This window comes from Homarus americanus, unplaced genomic scaffold, assembly GCF_018991925.1.
Source record: "Homarus americanus isolate GMGI-L3 unplaced genomic scaffold, GMGI_Hamer_2.0 scaffold17608, whole genome shotgun sequence".
Taxonomy (NCBI): Eukaryota; Metazoa; Arthropoda; class Malacostraca; order Decapoda; family Nephropidae; genus Homarus; species Homarus americanus.
In genome coordinates, this window is record NW_024752095.1 from 59,928 (window position 1) to 81,315 (window position 21,388).

Sequence of the window (21,388 nt, forward strand, 5' to 3'; positions counted from 1 at the left end):
ACTTCTAATGTACCACGATATACTATCGCTATGCGTGTGAATGTAATACACTTAAATTTTGCGACTTAGTATCGTGATGGCACTGGGGTAACCTGATGGCACACTAGTTACCAGGTCACCAATTTTCCCTCATTAACTATTCCCCCGTTTCTTTTGTATACTACTGCGAGATGGTCTTGGTTTCCTTCACTACATAAATCCAGTCTTTCTATGGTGAGTGGTTCACTGTCACTATTAATGATATCTCTGGTATATTGCTCTATTTTCCACTCATTAGCCATGATTCTCGTGGCCTAAGACAACTGTTACTTTTGCATCAGGTGTTCCACGCACTATAATAAATATGGCATTTTCCCTCATTTTTTGAACGTATCATGGCACTGATACAAGTAGTCTCTTCCTCTCGGTAACCTTTCCCAAGCCACAAAGTTCATTACGCGAAATATTTCAAACGACGAAAGTTTTTTTTTAAGCAGGTACTTGACGGTAAGGCTTGGTGTCTGCAGGTAATGGACGGCAAGGCTTGGTGTCTGCAGGTAATGGACGGTAATGCTTGGTGTCTGCAGGTACTGGCCGGTAATGCTTGGTGTCTGCAGGTACTGGCCGGTAAAGCTTGGTGTCTGCAGGTACTGGGCGGTAATGGTTGTTATCTGCAGGTACTGGGCGGTAATGGTTGTTATCTGCAGGTACTGGGCGGTAATGGTTGTTATCTGCAGGTACTGGGCGGTAATGCTTGGTATGAGCAGGTACTTTGCGGTAATGGTTGTTTTCTGCAGGTATTGGGCGGTAATGCTTGGTATCCGCAGGTAATGGGGGGTAATGCTTGGTATCTGCAGGTACTGGCCGGTAATGGTTGGTATCTGCAGGTACTGGCCGGTAATGCTTGGTATCTACAGGTACTGGCCGGTAATGCTTGGTGTCTGGGTACTGACCCGGTAATGCCCGTATCTGGGTACTGGCCGGTAATGTGATGTCTGCGGGTACTCGCCGATAATGGCGATATCTGCAGGTACTGGCCGGTAATGCATGGTTTCTGCAGGAACTGGGCGGTAATGCTTGGTATCTACAGGTACTGGCCGGTAATGCTTGGTGTCTGCAGGTACTGGCCGGTAATGCTCGATGTCAACAGGTACTGGCAGGTAATGCTTGGTGTCTGCAGGTACTGGGCAGTAATGGTTGTTATGTGCAGGTACTGGCTGGTAATGCTTGGTATCTGCAGGTATTGGGCGGTAATGGTTGTTATCTGCAGGTACTGGGCAGTAATGGCTGTTATCTGTAGGTACTGGTCGGTAAAGCTTGTTATCTGCAGGTACTGGGCGGTAAAGCTTGTTATCTGCAGGTACTGGCCGGTAATGGTTGGTATCTGCAGGTACTGGGCGGTAATCCTTGGTATCTGCAGGTACTGGCCGGTAATGCTTGGTATCTGCAGGTACTGGCCGGTAATGCTTGGTGTCTGCAGGTGCAGCCGATGTCTTGGTGCTCTACAGGTAATAGCCGGTAATGCTTGGTGTCATACTAAGTACTGGCCGGTAATGCTTGGTGTCTTGCGGGTACTGGCCGGCATTCTTGGGCCTCTGACTGGCGTGTGCTTGGTGTCTGCAGGTACTGGCCGGTAAGACTTGGTATCTACAGGTAATGGCCGGTAATACTTGGTATCTACAGGTACTGGCCAGTAATGATCAGTGTCTGCAGGTACTGGCCGGTAATGGTTGGGATCTGCAGGTACTGGCCGGTAATGTTTGGTATCTGCAGGTACTGGGCGGAAATGGTTGTTATCTGCAGATACTGGCCGGTAGTGGTTGGTATCTGCAGGTACTGGGTGGTAATGAGTTATTTGCAGTTACTGGGCGGTAATGGTTGGTATCTCCTGGTACTGGGCGGTAATGGTTGTTAACTGCGCGTACTGGGCGGTAGTGCTTGGTATCAGCAGGTACTGGGCGGTAATGGTTGTTATCTGCAGGTATTGGGCAGTAATGCTTGGTATCAGCAGGTACTGCCTGGTAATGCTTGGTATCTGCAGGTGCTGGCTGGTAATGGCTGGTATCGCGTTATTCGGCGGTAATGGTTGTTATCTGCAGGTACTGGGCGGTGATGCTTGGTATCTGCAAGAATTGCAGAGCAGTAATGTTTGGTATCCTGCAGGTGCTGGGCGGTAATGCTTAGTATCTGCGGGTACCCCTGAACAGTGATGTGGTATCTGCAGGTACTGGGCGGTAATGGTTGTTATCTGCGGGTACTGGGCGGTAATGGCTGTTATCTGCAGGTGCTGGGTGGTAAAGCATGTTATCTTTCGCAGGTACTGGGCGGTAAAAGCAGGTATCTGCGGTGCTGGCTGGTAATGCTTGGTATCTGCGGGTATTGGGCGGTAATGATTGTTGTTACAGGTACTGGCCGGTAATGGTTGGTATCTGCAGGTACTGGGCGGTAATGGCGGGTATCTGCGGGTAATGGCCTGGTAAAACGGTATCTCTGCGGGTACTGGGCGGTAATGGTTGTTTTCTGCGAATTGCTGGGCGGTAAGCTTGTTATCTGCAGGTAATGGCCTGGTAATGCTTGTTTCTGCAGGTACTGGGCATTAATTCTTGTGCAGGTACTGGCTGGTAAGCTTGGTATCTGCAGGTACTGGGCGATAATGGTTGTTATCTGCAGGTACTAGCCGGTAATGGTTGGTATCTGCGGGTGCTGGAGTGGTAATTGTTGTTATCTGCAGGTACTGGGCGTGTCTTGTTGGCTTCAGCAGGCACTAACTGGTAATGCTTGGTATCTGCAGGTACTGGGCGGTAATGGTTTGGTATCTACAGGTACTGGCCGGTAATGTTTAGTATCTGTATAGGTACTGGGCGTTAATGGTTGTTATCTGCAGGTACTGGGCGGTAATGGTTGTTTATCTGCAGGTACTGGGCGGTAATGGTTGTTATCTGCAGGTACTGGGCGGTAATGCTTGGTATGAGCAGGTACTTTGCGGTAATGGTTGTTATCTGCAGGTATTGGGCGGTAATGCTTGGTATCCGCAGGTACTGGGCGGTAATGCTTGGTATCTGCAGGTACTGGCCGGTAATGGTTGGTATCTGAAGGTGCTGGGCGGTAATGCTTGGTATCTACAGGTACTGGCTGGTAATGGTTGGTATCTGCAGGTACTGGGCGGTAATGCTTGGTATCTGCAGGTACTGGCCGGTAATGGTTGGTATTTGCAGGTACTGGGTGGAAATGCTTGGTATCTTGAGGTACTGGGTGGAAATGCTTGGTATCTTGAGGTACTGGCCGGTAATACTTGGTTGGTTGTCCTTACAGGGACCAATTTTACATGTGACTAAATATTATTAACGGACGTAGGGTTACTAATTTCTGACATAACGATCAGTTAAGACCTTACCTAATTTAACGTTACCTCTGAAAACTGTGAGCGTTTGTGAGTGATGTTCATTCGATGGTACAGTATATATGTTGATATAGCCAGATTAGGTGTCTACTCTAGCTTGTTTGTACTGTGAATAGTTTATTGTGTTGTGGCACTGGTAAGTTTTTCCGCTAATTTCTGCTATGCATCATGTCCATCGCTCTATATTGGTCGTTTACTTTGCGTGTTTGTAAACTCAACATCATGTCACTGAAATGCCATGAGAAAGTATTTGTTGACATTATATCGCACAGCTTATCAGTTGCGGTCAGGGAAGCCGTGTACTGACACACCCGTCAAGTGATGGACGGCGAAACTCAGTTCCTTATACACATTGGGAGGGAATTGAGGCAATTTGCCCTGAGCTCCCACCCCCCCCCCCTACCCTTCACCCCATCCACATGCACAATTAGCGATAGTTATTATGGCCTTTATCTTAATCCGGATGTGAAAACAAACATACAAGGTAAGAGACTGGTGTCATATTATCGTTCTGATTTATCATACATTTAATGACGAGTCTTATGAATAATTGTATGAGATGTAGATATTTTTATTATTAATCACGTCTCCGGGGTATATAAGTTACAGCGCTAGTATGATACAGTACAAGAAATGTTATTATGCTAGTCCTCCCTCGAGTCATGTGTTAAGGTAATTTATGATAAACCATAAATATAAAAGAAGTTAAGCTTTGTATACTCCCCCTTTGTTGGACACTTGTTAACTTTCAAGTAATAGTCAGATGCATTATTTGTTTAGTAGACTATCTCCCCTAACCCATCCTTCACCTTCACTATAAGGACGCCACTTTAATATTTTATTTGGCTAACACCACATGATTTTATTTAGTTTAGAGTGGACTCCGTACACAAGAGGTGACAGATTAAAATATTAAAATATTTATATTATTTTTTCAATACATGTTTTCTGATAAGGCTTCAAAGCATATTCACGGATGCACATGTATATTGACAGTTTCTTGATTATAAATTAGCATTTTTCTTACACTGAATGACGAACTGGATGAAGAGTTAATATTCCAATTAGGTAATTAATTTTCGTTGAATGATATGTAATTTATTGAAAAAAATCCTTTTTGATCGAACCCCAAATTTAATTCATGTTCAATATTCGCGAGAGTATTATACAGTGCATTCCTTCAAAGACTGATAATGTCAAATATTGGCGCTAGAACGACTTAAATGATAGACACCGTATAAACAATGAATGTTCTGATAACAATATTATTATTGAGGTGTTATAAACATCAATATTTACAAGTGTGAAACCAAACATAACATTTCTGAAGCACTGTACCGGTACACCTGTACTAGATAATATGATGGAGAACGTTGGTATTCTGCGAGGGATCACTGGAGGCCCCGGACACCCCACAGATCTGACCTGGACCTCGTTAAGTTGGGGGGACGCTTTGTACACACTTCAGCATATATTTTGATACAACATTCCCACCGGCAATGAATCTCTGAGTAGGTTCATGAATAGGCAAAAGATTGTCTCTCATCACAAATCTTTATAACATATGTTGTTTTATTCTTATCATTTGGAAGCTACTGAGAACGCCTTGTATTATCCAAGATCAACTTTACGACTGGACTGTGAAATTTATGTCGGGGACTTATGTATTTTTTTTTCGGGTGCTCGTCCACTCCTTCTGTGAGAGTGACAGAGTGAAGTATGTCGTCCTTTTAGTAGATTTATGAGAATTTTTTTTTGTTCAACAATTTAAATAGTCGTTACTAAAGTGCATTATTAATTTTGTTACGATTCAGCGGTTAAAGCTCAAATATTTGTACTATACAGAATAATAGCACTATATTGTTATGTGTTTGCTAAGGCCATGCTTCTTGCTCAAGAACAGATCACGTAAATCCCTAATGTTGATTGTCACTTGAAAGCGAATTATAGGAATTGCTACTAGGGGCTGAAATACGTGGATGCAGCAAGTAAGGAACACACACACAAGAATCACTGTTATCGTGACAGACAAATTAAGTCATAAAAGAGATAAGAAGATTATTAAGTAAACTGAGTAATTTAATAGCATTTATATTAAGTGTTAGTATAGTTAATTAGATACATTACATAACACAAATATGCAGTTATTACCCATCTATTCTTACTTTAAACATTAAATACAACTACTACTATATACTGTACAACAACACAAAAACCCGATAGAAATGGCAGCTCACGTAGCAAGTCTAGGATGCGATGGCCAACCACAAGGAACCAGGGATTACCGCCGTAGTCCACTACCACCAGACCATCACAACACCACCAGCAGTCGTCCTTAATACAATTCGTCGTTCACACCCCGGGAGAAGAGGAACACCGTAAGCCGCAGAGAAGAGACTCACTTGCCTCGATACCTCGGTCTCATAGTCAGATGGGAAACTGGTTCTGAAACGGTGCTCACTGGGGTTGAGTAGCTTCGTGAAGTAGTTTCTTCTCCTGGTGTAAAGTTGGAGCAAGTGATGGTTATGGTGATAGAGTGAGGGGGGGGGGGACAGAGTCGTCAAAATCACCAAAAGACATACCCAAAGTACCTACTATTGTGTACAAAGTATCATGATAGGAGGAGCTTAAAATGACTGAATAGTTGCCAGTTAGGAGATAAACCTAAGCCATTGTAGTATGCTATTCTCTCCGTTTTAGTAAGGTTCATGAACTTGAAAGCCCGAATTCAAAATGATGATTTGAGCCTGGAGTTTGAGCTCGGCTCAGGCCTGCGAATCTAAATTCATCGATCCGAGATTTCCTGCAGTAGATTACCCATATTCAGAACATCGACTTGAACCCCGGATCGGGTAGTCTGTTGCATTATCTTCAATTTCGAGAAAGGAATCGAACACTGAAATTCCAGTCAATCACGTTTCAGTTACACCATTACAACAGTCAATCACCATCGAGGATAATGTTTATAAGATTATGGCGGCAACTATGACTCGACGAGTTTTCACGGAGGAGAAATCTCTCCTTGCACATCAAAAGTTACTTTTATTACTACAATTAAAATCAAATTATGATCAAATTATAATGATTTATGGTACTGTGTTACAACATGGCTGTGTTGTTATATGATAATAAAGAAATTCATAGAGGAAAAACAATTACATACCTGGCTAGGTTCGGTTAGGTTAGGTTAATTTGTTCCTTTTACCCCACATTTCCCCTTCATAAATAATGTTAAGAAAAGACTTTCCTTTATTAATACTTAAAAGTAAAATGCCCTCAGCATGGATTCATTTAATTGAAAATGCACCAAAATAGTTTTCCTAAAGAAAAACACTCAAAATAAAGAAGCGTCAGCGTTCTTTACATTTATTCGCTTGATCTTCATGGACCCTGAACACGAAAGTGTTGTAACACATTACCAGAACTCTTACCTTGAAACTATTCGTTGCGAAGAATCTCAAAGCAATCATCAGCTGATGAATGAGAGGTAGAGGTGAACCATTGCCAACAGGTCTGTCAAGTAGATTCGCCATATCACAGAAAATATCAAGGAAATCTCCCTTTCTGAACCTATATAGTTGTTTAGATTGCGTGTCATCATAAAAAATGATAGAATTCTGCCTATCTACCATCAGTCTTCTCTCTACAAAATTTCCAATTTGATAATATCGCCGAAAACCTCGCTCTGTCAAAATTCATGTTGACTTGCTTGAAGGATCGACCGGCTAAACCTGCCTCCAGGCTGGATTAACGAGAGGATCGACAATTGTGATCTCAAACCCGGTTTGAATCTTTGTGTTGGCCTAAGGCAGCGTTCTGAATACTAACAATCTTTTCATTATTCGCTCGATCCTTGGTTCAAACTTTCATGCAGTTTCAAATTACTGTTAGGAATTCGGGCCGAAGAGTTAAATGCTTATACACACTTGAAATACTTGCTAAACATATACGAGTTGATAACGTATTTTAGAAAATTGGTTTAGAACTTTACATTGGACCCACTGTATAATGACGCGAAGCCTAAGTAGCACCCTCCCCCCCGTCACCCTTATCCACGGTAGGACCCCTTGGCCAAGGACTAAAAACAGTAGCCCTCGGCAACCTCTTCACTGTAGCTAATTTATAATTCAAATTGTTATACTGTCTTGAGCGCTGCAAAAAGTCGATAGATATTCGTTACTGTTATGATTGAGCCGTCGTTGTAAAGTAACATACTTTACAATGTTCGTCTGACTGGCAGAATAAACGAACTTATTTAAAGTTAATTTCTGACTGTTCAATAAATTCTGATTTTCGACTAGACAAAAGTGCATTTCTACTCGTCAGTTTGTTCCTATAGTCTTTTGTTGTACTGTACTAGATGAAAAACCTATATTATTAGGGACGGACAAAGCATGAGTAAATGGAGTGAATATAAAGATATAATGCTCTTGCTGCCTCCTTGAGTCACAGTCAGCTGCCCTAACACTGCTAACATCTCATTATCTTCTGAATCTTTGGGATATGAAAACATGTATTTGGAGAAGTCTAAGTTTCCTTGTGAATGTTGATGTGTAAGGACCATGCCCATCCACTTATCGTGTTTCCTGCGGTAGTTTAGGACGCCAGCCTTTTACCATAACCATTTGATGTATCATAACAAGATATTATCTCTAATGGGTGGTGTGAAAATATCGGTCTCCTCACCCATCTTTCCATTCATGTCTCCAGTTACTATAATCTCATCGTAATTTGGTATTTTATCCTTCATTTCTGGAAGTGTAGCAAAAAAAAAATCTTTCGAACTTCTGGTGAATACGTTATTATAATGGACAGGTAAAACCATTTTATATATACACCTGAGTCTTCGTAGTCTCTCATTAACTGGTTAGAAGCATATCACCCTCTAACCCACAGTATAATTTAACGTATCTTCCATCTTGTTCTTACCAGCACCAGTCCATATCTGTTTTGTATCTCTTTAGTTTTTCTGATTACTGTAGTGTTTACCTGTTCCACGCACCAATAACAGTGATATTACCCAAATATATTGCTCCTAAGAACAGGGAGGCACCTTCTGATTTAGTGATCACTAGTTTACAGCCTTTGTTCTTATAACTTAATTCCTCGTTGCCGAGCCATAACCTCTTGACTATAATATTGCTGAGGTATCTTGACCCTATGTAGAGGAAAATAGTATATTTTGCCATATTTTTCGTATTGTAAATAGTTATTTGTACTTTTCGAAATACAGTGTATCATCTAAATATTTCACATGGCTGTTTTTAGACACACACTTGGCTTTTTTTTAGAGACATGCTGGGCTTATTTGAGAGACACATTGGGTTTATTTTAGACACTGGACTTATTTTAGAGACATTGACCACATTGACCTTATTTGAGTCACACTGGACTTATTTTAGAGACACACTGGGGTTGTATTAGACACTGGGTTTATTTCACTCTACAGGAGTCTTATTTTCTTGTTGGAAATTCGTTTGTTTAATCACTTACTTCTCCCTAACAGAGAAGGACGCGCTCTCCTCAAAGGGAGGATTCAGGACCACTTATACATCCAGGATCATCTGCGGCTCCTCCTGCACCCTGAATAATCAGTGTGTGTCATTCAACCATCACGGTCAGTAACAGATAGTTTATATGACCATCTGGTCACACTGTATATGTAACATGTTTATATATTAATCATTTATAACATAAATAAACCACTTGTGTACATTCTGTATACTGGGGCGTTTACCTCGCAAAGAAGAGTGGAGGACTGGGTTCCGTCCTTGTACTGTACACTAGCGTTAGTATACTCAGTAGTAAATTAGTACACTATAGTGAGTTGAGCTATGGTGAAAAAATTCCTCGGTGAATAAGCATCTTGCTAATGGTGAGGTATAACCTGCTAGCTGATGAAGGCTAAGAATCACGATATGCGCAACTGCTTGGTCATCCTGTACCATGGCAGGAATAGGATCTATTATGTATACTGGTGGTGGTTGTGAGTGTGTGAAAGTCACCATTTTGTAGGATTCGATCGCACAATTATCAGAATGGTAAGAGAAAGTGCTATCAACTTAATTACACACAATTCACTTTCAATTGAACCTGACCAAATTATAAGCCATTACTTTATGTATATCATGCGACTTTTACAAGCTACTGAATCGGCTGTGTTGTACAATTAACCAGGCCGTTCACATATATTTATTATTTGGGTTTAAGTAACGAAACTCAAACTGTAGTTCCTTGTTTTATTATAAAAGGATTGTATCTATAATTCCTGAGTGTAGATCGACCGTAAGTTCCACTGTATATGAGTGAATGAGAAAGGGACGGCGTTTATGTATTATAAACGTTAGGTCACGTCCTTACGATATAACTTTCTGTGAGCGACTCATGAGTAGTGACCCATCGAGGGAGAACGGTATGGGTACGTCGTTCCCCCTCGAGGGAAGACGGAGCCAGCCACTGCGGCTCTCAAATAACGTCTTCCTCTAGTCAAGGATATCAAACTACTGCTCGCTTCAGGTGGCCAGAGAGCCGGCTACTTATGCCTTTACTCAGCATAGTATGACGTAGCTTCCCGTGGGCACACCTTATCACGTGCATTGAACATGTCACCTCATAGCCAGTGGAAAGTTACAGGGTGGTGAATCTGAATATATCAGATGTATTGACCCATTTATATATGTTCTGTTGATGAGACAGGGGCCCATTACACTACGACTGGAAGATTTTTACCAAATGGGTGGTAGCCATTACTCGCGCAGCTTAATCACACTTACAGAGTCAAAAACTATAAATACAGGTACTTAGAAAATAGTGTTGAAATCACTCATAGAAAGAAATACACCTGCAACATGAAAGTCCTTACGGTATGCTGCCCGTCAGTGTGCACCCCACCCCCCCTTCCCTGTCTTTGTTTTACAACTATTAAGATCATGTGTTATTTACATAATGAACTTGGTTCTATTCATTTAAAATTCAATTATAATACTTATGGTCACACCTTTTCTTGCTGTTTTTCCTACCTTATGTTTTAATTTTCGCTTTGAACACGGTTTCTATGAAGAATTACTTTTGTAAACAAAGCTATTCTCCAGTGACGCCATCGTAAGAAATGATGTCATTTGTCATTTTATTCATTAAATTTTATTAAAATAGCACACTTCTACAACAGTGTTTAATATACTGAAATTCATAAAATTCATTCCATAATTCCCCCCTCTCATGGTCTTATTCACATTTCATCACTTGCGAAAACAGTGAGCATAGAATATGATCATTAAATGTCTGCAGTCTGTAGAAAACATCCACATTATTTAAGATTAATGTGCGTACAATTATTATTTCGGGTTCACGGCATTATTTACATCACATGGAAATAGTACCTGTAAACTAACCACACCTCGTGTTAACTCAGGTAAAACAACACAGTTTTTAAGCGTTTAAGAATTTTATTGATAGTCATGAATACTTGTACAGTTTCTAACATTTTAAGTGAGTTTATCTAGTGAGTTGCGTGCGCTATGGTGAAAAAGTTGGAAAATAAATTATGGTATAAACTTATCAAAGGTTGTTATTTCTATACGTTTCTAAGTTTATGCAACTAAGGTAAGACACGTACAATAAGTAGGTCTTTTACCCTAAAGTACGACTCTTCATTTCTTTGGCAATATAGAGGTGAGCGAGGATCACAGGGTATTAATACTGTCGACCAACATCATGGTAGACTGATCCAACTTCTATTCATATTTTGTTATGGTATGACTCGTACTACCCTCAACAGCACTCCCTCCTATAGGCACTCCAAATGCTGGCCAGGCAAAGAAGTGTAGTAATTTCCTTCTCGATACTTGCCTCTCAATGGTCTCATTAATACATAAAAAGAGATGGTGCACTATGGAAAATTACCACACACACACACACAAATGGTGCACTATGGAAAATAACCTCACACAAAAAAAAAAACAGTTGTAAACACTCACGAAAAACAAAATAAAGAGAACACGTAGAGACAGACAGACACAAACGAAACTACACCAACAAATTATAAAATAAATATCGAAATTTAACTCTGTGTTTATTTGAGTAACAACTGTAACTATTAAGGGTGACTCCGTGCCTTATGAATTCATGGTATTGACGTGTGAGACCAATTGTCCACTCGCAGGTGCAAGGAAAGAGTGTGAGCTGTTGAACACCACTTCATACAAGGCCACTGACACCTCCCTGATCGACGCCCCGGGCTGGAGCCACTACTCCCGTCATGTCATAAAGAAGGTAAACTTGACTCATTTTTGTATTATTTCTATTTCCGTTACATTTAAGATTTTGAAATTATTAAATAAATATTACTCATAATATTTACCTTTAAAAGAATTCATATTTGGTTTTGTTATGCTATAATTTAGCAACTTGAATTACGTTAAATATGAATATAATAATGAGGGCACATATAGCACAACAAAAAACAAACAAATTGGCAACTCAGCACACCTTAGTCCTTAATATTTATCACCTAAAATTAGTGTTATTACAATACACTACAAACAATGTTAAATGCAAAAGTTAAACACAATTAAGGACGAAATTGTATGTCATGGGTTCAATCACAGCCTTCTCACTTTATCACAACAGTTCAGAAGTGAAGGTTTGGAAATATACAAGTCACGAAATTTTTAAATAAAATTTAATAACAAAAGTTTACCATAATAAATGTGCAGATCACAAAATGAACGGAACAATTAAATCAAGAAAATAAATAATATATGTGATCAATGGCTGAAAATATTTAACATAGGACAATACATCGTAGGCAATGACTCCTTCCAACTTTAAACTGCACTTGGTTTTCCATCCTTAATAAACAACTAATATGTGCACAGTATATAAACCATAAACCACTTTAACACACGACAAGTGATTGCATTTTACACACAATACATATTAGAGCAGCACTGAATATATAATACTCGACTAAACCATATTAGACAAGGTATCCACCACTGACAAACTCGACGCCCTCTCACTTCCAATGCCCTGCAATGACTGACAACCCACCGTTTATCGGTGGACTACAAGCCTACAGGCACTAATATAAAACAACTCCTACATTAAGCTGCAAAAATAGTTAAACGTACGTACATACATACATTTTAGGAAAATTTTGCTCACAAATAATTATACAAAATATTTTACATGCATACATCCCGACACCAACGCCGACACCACAACGGAAGGGGGAGGTTAACGAGAATAAAAATATTACGCTTTGCATAACGCAATGTATTACTGTGCATTACGCCATGCATAACAGTTCTGACTTGTGATTTCACATGTCGACTACACTGCTGTCTTCAAATTTATGCATACTGTAAATGAATGTAATTTTATGAATTACCATCATCTTTATTATTATTATCATTATTATTATTATTATTAGTAGTAGGCAGGCATCAGGTTCCAGGGTGCCTATAACCCTTCAAATGCTATCATGTTCGAGAAAATAACAGGAGGGATGGTGTGGAAAAAAGCACTGAAGACACAGGGAGGGGTAGACCCTTCAGGTCTAGATGCAGTCGGCTGGAGAGTCATCTTCAGCACTAACAAGTTTGGTGATATAGCAAGTGATTTCTGCAATGCCGCCACCACCCCAGCAACCTCTTGCTGCCATCACTTTCATGCTCTGTCGGCCTGCCGCCTCATCTCCCTGGATACAAATCCAGGATGTAGCCCTATAGGGATGGGGGAAGTGCTGAGATGGATCATTGGAAAATTAATAATGGAGGTGGTGAATGATTATGTCAGGGCAGCTGCAGGGAACATGCAAGTATGCGTTGGCCACCAGGCTGAGGGTGAAGCTGCCATTTACGCCATGAGAAAGATATTAGAGCAGCGTGACTGTGAGGCAGTACTCCTGGTTGACGCTTCCAACGCATTCAACATAATCAACCGCAAGGCTACACTGCACAACATCAAGATCAAATGTCTAAGCTTTTCAATGTATGTTGAAAACACCTATAGAAACCCATCAGACCTCTATATAACAAGCTTCAAGGCCCTAAGAGGAGATACCATCATACAGTCGACTGAGGGAACAACGCAGGGGGACCCTGCCGCCATGGCAATGTACGCATTATGCTTATCCGTGTCCCAACATACAATAGAATTTGTAAAACCAAGGTCAAGCAAGTGGCATATGCTGATGACCTTACAGGAGCAGGAAAAGTGGAAGACATCAAAAAGTGGCGGGACCTGGTAACATCACGTGGTCCACAAATAGGGTACCACCCAAATGCCAGCAAGTCCTTCCTCATTATGAAACCAGAACACTAAGAATGTGCAATGGGGGTGTTCGACGGAAGCGAGGTCAAAATAACTAAGGACTGCTGAAGACATTTAGGTGCAGTAATCGGCACGAAAGACTTCAAGACCGTGTACGTAACGGGAAAGGTAAATGAGTATGTGAAGGAAATCCAAGCTCTGTCTGATATTGCTAAAACGGAGCCACACGCGGCTTTTGCAGCATTCACCCATGGAGTCAATTATCGCTGGAATTACCTGATGCGCACTACCCCTGGTATTGGACCCCTCCTCCACCCTCTGGAAGAAGCCATCAGCGTCATTTTTATTCCAACATTAGTGAAACACTTTCACTTAACCCCTGCAGAAAGGTCACTCCTTGCACTACTACCGAGACTGGGGGGAATGGGAATGACCAATAGAGAGGAGCTTGCTACCACTGAACATCAGAACTCAGTCAAGCTCACGGCAGCCCTCGCTGAGCACATGATAGCTCAGATTGAAACAAGTCAGGTGGATGCCAACGAATTAAACAAGATTCGACAGTTTATTACGACAGAACGGCAGCACACCCAAAGTGATAAACTGCAACAACTGTTGCTGCAATTGCCAGAGAACTTGAAAAAAATAAGGTAGCTATAGCGCAGGAAGAGGGAGCCTCGAACTGGCTAACAACGTTACAGTTAAGGTCAAAACGTTCAGCCCTAATAAACAAAAATTCACAGATGCCATTGCTCTAAGGTATGGTTGTCCAGTAGAAGGTTTGCCCTCCTAATGCGTGTGGGGCTCATCCTACAACAACGACCACGCCATGGTATGCAAGAAGGGCTGCTTCGTATGCATGAGGCATGAGAGAAATGAGGAATCTCACAACAAATTTACGGAAAGAAATCTGCCACAACGTCACGGTGAAACCGACCTTCTTCCATTTGACAGTGAGAACCTCCACCACAGGATTTTCAACACATCTATATAATGAAGCCTGTGTGGACGTTAGTGCTCGAGGATTCTGGACGAGGGGCCAGCGTGCCTTTTTTGATGTCAGGATATTCGACCCCATGGCCACACGTCACCGTAACTTGTCTCTTGAGGCTGCACACAAGAGGAACGAGAACGACAAGAGTAGAACGAATGCAAAGTGAATTCTGAATGTGGATCGGGGCAGCTTCACTTCTCTGGTATTCACAACCTCCGGCGGGATGGGACCAAGTGTAAGATGCTTCTATGCAAGACTGGCGGAGGTGTTGTCTGAGCGGAAGCAGCAACACAGAAGTCACGTTGCAGCCTGGTTGAGAAGTCGACTGTCCTCCTCTCTCCTTAGGTCTGTTTTGCTTATCCGCATGGGAACGAGATCTTCGGCCCCAAAGCATACAACAGTCGTAGATATTGACTATGAGGCAACAGTCACTGAATGCCGCATAGATCTGCGGCTCAACTAACTCAACACAGCTAGGGGAGTTACTTTTGCATTAGGATATTTAATTTTAAGGCAATAAAATGGCGGCGAAGGTGGGAGGCTGGAGGCCAAGTTAAAAAAAGTAATAGTAGTAGTACCATATATATTTAAGGAGACTAGAATTGTCATTCATATCCAGGCACGACACCCCTGTGATGTTATCTAGCAGGCCTGACATGTTATTAGTGATTCAGTGGTAAAGGGCAAGTGAATAATGAGAGCGGGTAATAGGGGAGTGGGTAATAGGTACGTGGATAATGGGTACGTGGATAATGGGTGAATGGATAATAGGAAAGTGGATAATGGGTGAGTGGGTAATAGGTAAGTGGATAATGGGTGATTGGTAATAGGTAAGCGGATAATGGGTAATACAATAGGTAGGTGGATAATGGACGAGTCAGCAACTTTGGGACTTTATTTGGAGTTTACTCCCATGCAATATAAAATAAGATTCTTATGCGGAGTTCTACCATGCAGGATTATGAGGCAGTCAACACCGTATATACTGTAGATAACAAAAAATCATAAACACTTTACTGTTCATGGTATTAGAGAAAGTGCTGAGCAGGTCCGTGTGGTACGATGGCGTGAGTGCATCTGTTGAGCAGTTCTTTGCGACTTCCTTTTGTCACCGACGTAAACAAAAAAACGTACCGGGGTAAATGGGCCTATGTTCGGCAGCTAAAACTCACAAGTTATTTTTCTTTTCTATGGATATCCTTTTGAAATCTTATATAAAGGTAAAGGGTAGTTTAATCCTCATTTATTTTCGATTTTTAGATTCCAGAGACTGGGTAACATTGAAGGCGACTAAAGTGAAACGCAGATAAAACAGGGCTCACTGCATCCATTTTCTCACTTATATTGTTAGAGTTATCGTGTAATAATGATTTCGCTATCTCAACAAGGCAATCAAGCTTTCTCAATATCTTTCGACTTGACCCTTCAGTTTACTATAATTCTTGTATCGACCAAATAATGGCCAAACATGTAGAGCTCACGATTCATAAAATTCCAGTTCTCTATTCAACATCTTTTCTAACGACCTTATGCCACGGATCCATGTATTCTGTACTGGTATTTATGAATTTCCTTCTTTTTCATACCTTCACCACTGGGGCGCCACTTTTAATATTTCGTTTGCTTAACTTAACACGATTTTAATTAGCACAGAGAGAGAGAGAGAGAGAGAGAGAGAGAGAGAGAGAGAGAGAGACCCCCATACGAGGGTTTAAACCAAGTTTCTCTCTTATCAGTCATCTTTTTATACAATTTTCTATCAATGGCTTGCTAGTTCCATTTATTCCTTATACTCCTTGTTTATCATCCGCTGTTTTGATAATATTACATTTAAAAATCTCATCAACATTACGCTGTCAGTTATGCTGAAATTTCCAATGTAATTAGTAAGATTTTTTCAAGACCTCTGCTTTTCCTTCTTCATTCCCTGGTGGATAAACATTCACACTAACCTTTTTTCACACCCCACTTTCTAGTTGACCTAGGATTTTAAGTAGCGGTCCCTCTTATTGTACATTGCTTATAAGGCACTCCTTATTTTGCTCCCCTCACCTGTCCCCCACAAAAAATTACTTTCATGCACATTGACACACCAAAACCATCTTCCTTGTATTGTATCTTTTGGATAAACACAATAGTCTAAGGTTAATACAATTTTGCCATTTGGAGACATGTGTGAAGTTGTGGTACTCGCCAGGTCCTCGATCCCAGCCTGTGTCCCGTTGGTAGTGTGCTCTTGCATTACGACCTGCCCGTCACCTTCCCATACGACTCCTCAGTGACCGGCTACACCTGCTCTAACAACGCATGGATACTTGACCAACGCACCCAAGGCAAGACAAGTAAGACCACTGTAACAGATCACCAACACCCATGTACGACCACTCTTACCCCATACCAACACTTTATGTAAAGTTGTTTATGTACAGTCCCCCTCACCAGTACGTTTACAGGGGCTCGTCAGGTTTTGTGCAGTGCAGCAGAGCTGTATTTGGTTATAGGAAGCTCGCAATAATAAACATACTATAGAATCAAAGTAAAAAAATATATTAAAACAAATACACAAATGTAAAGATTTGTGGAATGTTTATATGTTTAATAAGAAATGCATTAAATAGATTGTTATTAGAAATTTGCCTTGTGGACGGTGGTATAGCTAGGTGAAGTAACGTAAAAAGTGTGTGGGGTGGGAGGGGGGGGGGTGGGAGTGGAGGCAGGTGCCCCTCTCCCTACAGTTATGGTATCAGTGAATGATGAACAGTTAACACTCACTTGAAGCTAAAGTTTATATATATTATTTTCCTCGTCTGCTATATTATGCAACTAACATTCATACTGTTCATGTTGAACTTTGGCCATAGTGTGAACAAAAGGAAGTTTGAAGTTATTTGCAATGATTCTTTATTCACATGTGCTTGTTGCGTGCTAGAACAATCGACTATACGATACTAATAGAGTATATAAACATGTAATAATAATAATAGTGCTTCTAATCTGTCTCCGTATCCGAGGTGCACGTCACGTCTGGTTGTATAAGGATGGTGAACTGTAAATAAAAATAAGACTTTTTTCCCAAAACCAAATACAGCTGTGACTACACAAAACCTGACGAGCCCCTGTAAACGTACTAGTGAGGGGGACTGTACACGACCAAACTTATAAACATTGAACTAATCCTCAACCTATCATCATCATCTGTTACTTCCATCATGTTAAAAAGAAGAGAAAACGGTGAGGCAGTGACCACCTCCTTGTACATTATATAGCACATTACTATGATGCCTCACTCTCTGTTGCTTCTCCCTTTTACTCCTCCTCCTTGGGTTACTGTTCCGTCCTTTTCCTTCTACTTCTGTTGTTCCTCCCGCTTCCTCCTTCACTTAGGTTGCTTCCCCTTCCTTCTTGTTCTTAATTCTCTATTGCTCCTCCTCCTTTAATGCCTTCCATTATTTCTACCTACACCCTCACTCTCCCCTTTCTCCACGCAGACTGCAGTTTGGTTCTCTGGTACGATAAGGAATTCGCACATTATGATGCCACTGGTTTCCCAGGTGGAACAGGCCCTTACAACGTGGCCCTGAGCAAGTGCCTCCAGTACTCCTGCGTCGGTATGGTGTGTCGCAACAAAGGTGAGCTGCTCTATGGTACTCCCGCATGGGTTTGATGTGTCGCAACAAAGTGATTTGTAACTTTAATTCGAAGTCTTAGACGGGTACGATGACAGACCGTGAACTGTCCACAAGGATCATATCACCTGTGGTATATAGAGTAAACCTGACTGTGTCGGGGGGTTGGAGGGGGGACAGGGGCGACGCTCACTTCAGTTACCTGCAGCGGAGACATCTGTCCCGAAATCAAAGGTATAGAACATAAAATTTCACTGGAAACTTTGGCATAGATTATTAATATTGAAGATCTCATCCGTGATATTTATATGATGAGATCAAAATCTTTCTTCTTTCGTATCTCCGGTTTTTTCACGGAACATTACCCTCTAAAATTTAGAGTCTAAATTATGCCAGCCACCGGGTCTCATTAATAAAACATATACCTATATGTGTACGTATCAGATATAATCACTTCTTAATTTTTGTTTAAGTTTTGGATCAAATAAGGATTGACACTCAAAAGTATGCAAGGGAAGTCTACTTTATCATAACCGAACGGACCCAATAAATACTATTGCATAAGAACATAAGAATGGAGGGAACTCCAGCGGGCCTATTGGCCCATACTGGGCAGTCCCATTTACACCCAACCCCTATTGGTCATATATCCATCCAACCTATGTTTTTTTTTTTTTCGGGAATTAGCCCACCCGGGCACAGGTCAAACGACCCACAACGGAGCCTGGGGGGCGAAAAAAAAGAACGGAAAGAAATTGAAAATATAGAAAAAAAGGTTACACTGTATTAATCTACACCACGAAGCTATCCAGCGTATTCGAGTTAATGATGATATTTGGTAACTTGTTGCACTCGTCCACTACTCTATTTCCAAACCAATGTTTACCTATTTCGCACCTAAATATAAAGTTGTCTAATTCAAAACCATTACTACGAGTTCGCTCCTGGTTGGATAGTTTGAGTACCATTATTATATCACTTCCATTTATACACCTCGATCATATCGCCCCTCACTCTACGCCTCTCGAGGGAGTGCAAATTAAGCTGCTTTAACCTGTCTCTGTACTCAAGGTTCCGAATGCCCGGGATTAGTCTTGACATTCTCTGAATTCTTTCTAAGGAGTCTATATCCATTCTTTAATACGGTGACCAGAATTGAACTGCGTAATCCAAGTAAGGTCTCACAAGCGCATAATATAGTTTTTGGATGACCTCGCTAGTCTTAACTAATACTCATTTGTATGAATCCAAGTACTTTGTTAGCCTTGTTTCGAGCAAATGCACATTGTTTTTAAGATTCCTACTTATCATCACTCCTAAATAATTCTCGCAGTCGGATTTCTCAATACCATCTTTTTTCATCTGGTATCTAGTTTCTCTGTTTACATCTCCTAGACTAAGTACTTTACATGTGTCCACATTGAATTTCATCTGCCATATTTCAGACCATTCGAAAATTTTTTTTAGATCTTCCTGTAGTTCTGAAGGAGTCCTCGTCAAATTTAATCACACGCCCTATTTTAGTGTCAACAGCAAATTTAGTTATGTTGCTGTCTACGCCTATACCTATGTCGTGTATGTATATAATAAATAATAATGGTTCAAGTACTGAACCTTGGGGAACTCCACTAGTGACGTTGCTCCAATCGGATTTAGTGCTGTTAATGCTCACTAAGAACATAAGAACATAAGAATGGAGGAAACTGCAGCGGGCCTATTGGCCCATACTGGGCAGTCCCGTTTACACCCAACCCCTATTGCTCATATGAGCATCCAACCTATGTTTGAAGCAATTCAGCATATTCGAGTTAATGATGATATTTGGTAACTTGTTCCATTCATCCACTACTCTGTTTCCAAACCAGTGTTTACCTATTTCACGCCTAAATCTAAATTTGTCTAATTTAAAACCACTAGCTGTTTCCTGTCCTGTAACAACGCCCTAATCCATTTTAGAATATCTCCTCCAATGCCCTGAGCCTCCAATTTTCTTATTAGTCTTTCGTAGGGGACTGTGTCAAAGGTCTTGATAAAGTCGAGATATACCACATCATAATTGTGCAGATGAAAAGAATGTTAATAGATTAGATAGACATGAACGTCCGCTTGTGAAGAAATGTTGGGAGTCATTGATCATCTTGTGCTTCTCCAGGTGATTTCGAATAGAGTTTGAAATGATTGCTTCCAGTAATTTGCCTACAATTGATGTTAAACTGATTGGACAGTAGTTAGAGGATTATGATCTATCTCCCTTCTTGAAAATCGGTATTACATTCGCTATCCTCCAGGATTCTGGTACTACACCCGTTTTTAAGGACATGTTAAACAACTTTGCTAAGTGCATACTAATCTCTTCCTTACATTCCTTTAATACTCTGGCAAGTATCTCATCGGGACCTGGTGACTTATTAGGCTTTAGTTTGTCTATTTGCTTACTAACATCGTTACTAGTCACTACTATCTCGCTTAATTTATTTTCTTCACTATCTTTGTATATAGTCGATGCCTCGGGTATCATGTTTAAATTTTCGGTGGTGAAAACTGTTGAAAAATATTTATTCAGATTATTGTTCATTTCTCCGTCGTTATCAGTTAGCTTGCAGGTATCTGACTGAATTGGTCCAATCTTTTCTCGTGTTTTAGTTTGATACATTTGATAGAATCCCTTGTGGTTTGACTTCGCCTCCCTTGCTACCTTCAGTTCATTATTCCTCTTTGCTTTTCTTATCTCGGTCTTAACCCTACTGGCCAATACCGTATAATAATCTCGGAGGTAAACTTCAGCACGATTTATTCTCCTATTTATAACCCCCATTTGTCCAATAATATTCTTTAAATAATTATTTATCCATTTAGGGTCATTGTTGCTTGATCTGAGTTTTCTGTATGGTATGTTCTGCCTTTGTGCATTAAGTAACTGATTATTTAAATTGCTGTGGAACTCGTCAACCTCAGATCTTGTGGTCAGGTCATCCTCAACCGACAGGTCTCCAAGTAAGGTGAGGTCACTCTCTGTGGGTACATTGTGTTAGGTCACCTCATGTGAGGTCATGTAATTCACCCCCAAGCGTGATACCCCTTTTCTCAGCTGCCTCTTCAAACTATCAAAGTTTG

The 21,388-nt window shown here is 40.8% G+C and overlaps 1 protein-coding gene across 1 annotated transcript; it reads right to left on the reverse strand.

Annotated features, from left to right (window-relative positions):
• Positions 1-890: 890 nt before the first annotated feature.
• LOC121854944 (cell surface glycoprotein 1-like) lies at positions 891-11,638 on the reverse strand. Its single transcript, XM_042349749.1, has 2 exons — positions 11,582-11,638; positions 891-1,481 (listed from the first exon to the last, which is right to left on the reverse strand). The coding sequence occupies exons 1-2, from the start codon at positions 11,636-11,638 to the stop codon at positions 891-893; spliced, it is 648 nt and encodes a 215-aa protein (XP_042205683.1).
• Positions 11,639-21,388: the final 9,750 nt, after the last annotated feature.

Bases quoted from the DNA above. Each gene is read 5' to 3' on its own strand.
- LOC121854944 (XM_042349749.1), bottom strand. From the start codon at position 11,638: ATGACGGGAGTAGTGGCTCCAGCCCGGGGCGTCGATCAGGGAGGTGTC. The intron at 1,482-11,581 runs GTATGAAGTGGT...TATTACCTGTAG, and splicing joins AGGGAGGTGTCAGTGGCCTT to AGCACCAAGACATCGGCTGC.